Source organism: Fukomys damarensis, unplaced genomic scaffold, assembly GCF_012274545.1.
Source record: "Fukomys damarensis isolate Sample0158 unplaced genomic scaffold, DMR_v1.0_HiC HiC_scaffold_18, whole genome shotgun sequence".
NCBI classification, from domain to species: Eukaryota; Metazoa; Chordata; class Mammalia; order Rodentia; family Bathyergidae; genus Fukomys; species Fukomys damarensis.
In genome coordinates, this window is record NW_022900930.1 from 23,215,595 (window position 1) to 23,221,556 (window position 5,962).

Consider the following 5,962-nt stretch of genomic DNA (forward strand, 5'->3'; position numbering starts at 1 on the left):
TGCTGGCTAAAATGTGACACTTTGACATGCACATGACTAATTATTTTAACTCTCTTCACAGTTATAAACTGAATCTTAAAGTCAACTGATACTCTTTTAAAGAATAACTAATAATAACAAACAGATGAGACTGACTTTTCTGTTTAACACTCCTATGAAAAATAATTCTAAATACTAAATATAATAAATAATACCAAATAATACTAAAAATAATTCAAAATGCCATTTTAACAATATGTGATAAAATATTGAGAACAATATTTAAATGTTATTAATATTGCTATATCATTAGTTATATAATTATATAATATAAAATAGTTATGTTATTAATAATAGTGTCCATTAACTAGCAACATTTGGATTGGAATATATAATCAAAAGAGTCTTTGTTTTCTCCTTGCTTTTTTTTTTGAGACAGGGTCTCATTATGTAGTTGAGACTGACCTGGAACTCACTAGTTAGAGCCCAGGCTGGTCTCAAACTCACAGTGATTCTCCTGCCTCAGCCTCCCAAGTGCTGGGATTACAGGCATGTGCCACCACGTCCAGATTTTATCTTTTACAAAATCAAAAATTGTTATTTGACCATATGCTGTGGTGCTCAAACTTCTCAAATCCATTTGTCTTCCTAAAGATTTTCTTATACATGTTGGAATCCTATTTCAATTTAATAGACAATGGCAAAATTTTAGTAAAATTCACCAGAAATTTTCTCTACCAAATTTTCACCACATCTTACCTACTTGTAAACTTAAGCATAGATTTTTTAAAAAAATGTAAGTTGAATTTGACATCTACCCCTTATCCCAAGAAGGCTATGGTCTAAATATCTAATATAAATAAGTGACCACTTTTAGAATAAAAAGTTTTGTATTACTCTTCCTAAAAAAACAGAATTATCTCAAGCAATTAGAATGACACCAGAGAAGCAATATGATATTTGAACATGTGCGTCTGATTTATTTGATTTAAAAGTATGGCCTCAAGGTGCATCCATTTACCTAGAAATGTTGTGAGCTTATCCTTCTTTATGGCAGAGTAGTAATAAGAACCATGATGTATAATAGATATTGGGAAATTGGAAAAAAATGTTGAAAAGGAAGGGGGGAAGGGAAAGAAAAAAAAGAATAGAAGGAAAAAATGGAAATAAAGCTTCTGTAAATAAAGAAAAGAAGAGGGGTTGAAGGGAGGGGAGGGGGTTAGGGAAAAAAGAATCAAGATATATTATGTACAGGTACAAATTCCCTATGATGAATGTGATCATTATGTATATTTAAAATGTACCAATAAAATTAATCTAAAAAAATAAAATGACAAAGATATGCTATCTCCCTATACTAATCCCCCCAAATAAATGATGTATTACAAACGTAGACTAATAAAAAAGTAAAATATTATGTGAGTTGTCAAAAAGCAAAAAATAATAACTAAAAATTATGAATATCTTAGTGAAAACATTAATTTATTTAATTCACCATTTCAACACACAGAAATAAGATATCAGGAAATACTGTCATCTCATTTGACTGAGGAAGACTGTAAAGGAGAACACTATCTACACCACAATATAAAATAATATGAAACAGATGTTTTGGACAGATGTTCCTAAATACTCAGTTCTCAAAGACTTTTCTTTGGGAAAAGTCAGTGTGGCACCTGCTAATACTGTTGCACCAAAACAATGAAGTATTAAACTAGTGTTTGACTTTCCAGAAAAAAAAAAAAATGTTACTGTGGCCTAAAATTCAGGCAAGTACAGAGTCACCAAAGCAAAGAAGAGTTAATTCATTCATGAATTACTGTGAAATTAATGACATTAATCTGTGAAAGGAACTTTTATACACAGGGATTGTTTCATACATAAGGCAGGTGAACCAGACGAAAAGGTTATCAAAATCCAAGATTTTCTACCACTTCTGAAAGTGCTACCTGGCCAGAACGTGCACACATAGCAGAGCAACCTGCTTTTAGAGTGTGAACCAGTGGGAACCATCACACAGCAATACAAGCTACAAGGGCCAGATTGCTACAAGAGCAGTTCTATGAGGCATTTTCACTTCCCTGAAGTTTTACTTTATTTTATTTTAGTTTTACATTTTTATCTTATTGAGTTTATTGGTACTTTTAAAGTATACAGTACAGTTACATTCATCATTGGGATCTTGTACCTTTACGTGACAGATCTTGGTTCTCATTTTTCCCCCTTGTCCCTACCCTCCCTTCACCCCCTCCTCCCAGCACTTCTGACATTTTACTATAGTTACATATGAATGTCTGACATCCTATTGAGAAGCACTTTCATGGGAAAGGTAGAACACTCTGGCTCATATATGTGATTTCATAAAATATAGACTTTTAGTATTAAGAGCAAATTAGACCTCATATAGGACAAGCTTTGTCTAAGACAAATGTGTGAGAAGAGTTATGGGGAATGTGACCACTTGGGTTCTCCTATGATTTCTCTGATTGACAAGAGGCTCTCTTTCCTTCTACACAGTTATTTGTCCAAGACATCTTAATATGTTTTTGTTTTAAAATCCCTTACTGAGTTTGCATATTTTCTACAAGGAATTTAAGTGGATAGACTACAATAGGTTACTATGGCTATTCCATTCATAATGTGCTTTCCAAAGATAAGAACTATCAAAAATTGTTAACATTTCAAAGGGCAGTGATACTAAGTAATAACTTCCTGAAAAGTCTAAAGCTCAAGTGACTATTGGTGTTCACTGAGGAGGTTTTGAACAAAAATAGCTTCATTTCCTTTTTTAAAGATAAGGTATCTAGTCTAGTAGTTCATAGGAATGTTCAGGCACAGCACAGAGATATAGTACCAAAGCATCTGACAAACTATCACATAATAATCTTAAGAAATCTACAGAGAAATAAGACTAGAAGAACAGAGTAAAAGGTCCACAACACCCCAGAGGTCACTTACAATTGAATGACACAGTTCATTTCTATAAATGACTTCATAAATTAAACCAAGAAATCCAAATTGAAGACTGTACTTCCAGTAATATACCTAAATTTTGGCTTTTGTTTTGTTTTGGCTAGTTTTGTGCTGGACACTACCACTGAGCTATACCTCCATCCTCTACATAAACTTTTTTACGCTCTTTTTCTGAAAATAAATTAAAATGTTGTGACAAAAAATGGGAGGGGGCACAAACATCTATTTATAGATACTGGAGAACTACTAACTGCAAAAACGTATGCTAAAGATCTAAAAGATAAGGGAAGCTCAGAGTGAATCTAAATGCAGCACTGCATCCCTTCTGAGGCACTTGCCAATGCAATAAGTTGAAAAGCAGGAGAAAGCATGAATAAGCGACAGCATGCGACAGCGACAGTGTGAGCTGCATGGAACTACTGACATCTCGCAGAGCCAGGAAGCAAACAGAAAGGCACGCGGAGTACAGCCTCAAATTGAGCACAAGAGGCCCTGATAAAAGTCCCAAAAGTTAACATGGGATTTTAGGATTAAAGTCCATATTTTAGTCAGTCTCACTCTGATCAGGTTAAAATTCTCTGTTCCTGGCCTGCCTAAAAGAAGCAAAACTAAATCCTCTCTGATAGATGACAAGATCATTCCAAGACTCAAATTCTCTTTATAATTTTCCATATATCCTGTATGACTCCTAAGAAAAAGTAAGCAATCGTAAGAGTCAAGAATTAACATTAAAAAAAGATAAGAACAAAGAATCCAACATAGGATATCTAGATATCATACTAACGGAGTTTTAAAATATTGTGATTATTTTGATCAAAATATTACTTATCAATGTGCAGATTTGGGTGAATAACTAGAAATCAAAAATAAGCAGAAACTTTTAAACTGAAAAATATAAATAGAATAAGCTGAAATAAGTAATAAAAGATAAAATCGCTAACTGAAAATTAAACAATATACTTATATAAGAAATAAATAAAATAGGTTTTGGAAATTAATTATATTAAAAATACAAAATTATAGGCAAAAGACATGTGTATTGAGGTTTTTTTTTTTTTTTGGTACCAGGGATTGAACTCAAGTCCTTGCACTTGCAAGGCAGGCGGTGGAACCACTGAGCTAAATCCCCAGCCCTGTACTGAGTAATTCAGAGCCAAAGTGCAGATATGAAGAAGGGCTGATGCTGATTGGCAGTATTTATTAAAATGTCTATTTTTGATATAGCAAGTGAACTCCTTTATCAACAATGTATACATGATGTGCACCAAAAAGACAGGCATAACAGACATGTACATTGTGGCATAATTTTTAATAATCAGAAATTGAAATTAACTCTAATATACTTTAATGGTAGAAAAGATCAAGAACTTATGGTACATACACTAAAGCAGAATGTTAATGGTAAAATTCACATTAACATTAACATTAACATTAAAATGTTAATGGTAAAAATGAATGTGTGTGAATCTTAAAATATTTTTGAACAAAAGCCATTAAGTTGTGTATGGTGGTGCATGCCAACAATCCCAGCATTTGGGTGGCTGGGGCAGGAAGATTACCAGGAGTTCAAGGTCAGCCCGGGCAACACAGTGGGTTCAAGGCTAACCTGAACTACACTGCAAGACCCCTGTCTCAAAAAAACCAACCCCCCAAAAAAAACAAGCTATCAAATAACACATGCAATAACATTATAGTTTTACAAAGTTTAAAAAAGGAAAAAAAAACCTACAATGTTAACAAGGCTAGTACTGCTTTAAGTAGGAGGAGGATGAGTAATAACAATAAAGGGACACAGGGAGGATTTTGCAGTCATGGTAGCTAACAATCTATCTTACAACAATGGCAATATTACACAAGTTAATCTGCATGGTGAAAAGCCTAATAGACCCTTACAATCAAGGATTAAATAAGTGCTTACCTTTACATAGTTGGATCAAAAATATTTCGAAAAAGATCACAAACCAATCTATATGAGAAATTATGGACAACTCATGGTTTGACTTAAAAAAGAAATGGTATGGGGACACAAATCCAGGACAAAACTAGCAGGATGAGGAAAAGTAAGGTATCAACACTCCAATTTTCCTTCAATATTATTCTAACTACTAGCAGCAACAACAATAAAAACCCAATAATAGAATATATTTTGTCTCAATGACAAAGACAATCCCAAACATTGAACTTGTTCAAAAAAAGGGAGAAAAGACCACCCAGAACGAATAAGTGGAGAAGTTTCCTACACAGAATAGAAATGTGAAATATCCACTCATGGCTTTCGGATTCCATGCATGCAGTCAATGTAGAACCACAATAAAAGCAATCTTACCCTTAATCGTGTAGTAGAGATCTCAGCTTTTAAGATATCAGGATCATACTTAGTACTGGACGAAGATCCTGAGAATACTTTTGAAAGAGAAAAAAAATGTTTTAATTATTTTACAGTTGCAGAGCTAGTTTTAAACTTAGAACTTACTGACTCTAAAAGCAAGATTCACGTTCTATGGATACCGCTGTCTTTTGTAATTCCTTTGTTGTCAGACATCTAAGTATAAAAGTACTTTTCAAACTTCTAATTTTTTTAAACATTCAGAAAAAAGGAATGTCATACATTTCTTCTTGAATTTTACATATACTATATGTCTTCAGAGGATTATAGTACAGATGCAGCTTTATCAGGGCTTTACATTATCCAGGAACTTAAACTTTAAGTTGAACTTTCCAGCCCATCATAGCTGCTTCTATAAACAAAGTCAGCTCCAGATTACCAATAGTTGAGGTGAGGAAGAAATCGGTCAACTTAAGGTAGGGAGCGGCAGGCAACACAAACTTTATTCTAATAGTTCCAGTCTCTACCCATTAAAAATACTGTACAACCCAGCACTCAGGAGGCTGAGGCAGGAGGATCACTGTGAGTTCGAGACCAGACTGAACTACATAGTGAGTTCCAGGTCAGTCTCAATTACATAGTGAGACCCTGTCTCAAAAAAAAAAAAAAAAAAAAAAATAACTT

The 5,962-nt window shown here is 33.5% G+C and overlaps 1 protein-coding gene across 2 annotated transcripts in view; it reads right to left on the reverse strand.

Annotated features, from left to right (window-relative positions):
• The window catches only part of Wwc2 (WW and C2 domain containing 2), a 180,478-nt gene that overhangs the window by 92,141 nt on the left and 82,375 nt on the right, over positions 1-5,962 (reverse strand). For both annotated transcript variants that reach the window (XM_010641066.1, XM_010641067.3), the window contains exon 4: positions 5,279-5,355. In XM_010641066.1, the coding sequence (XP_010639368.1) occupies positions 5,279-5,355 (77 nt within the window). The remainder of the gene's footprint in view (positions 1-5,278; positions 5,356-5,962) is intronic.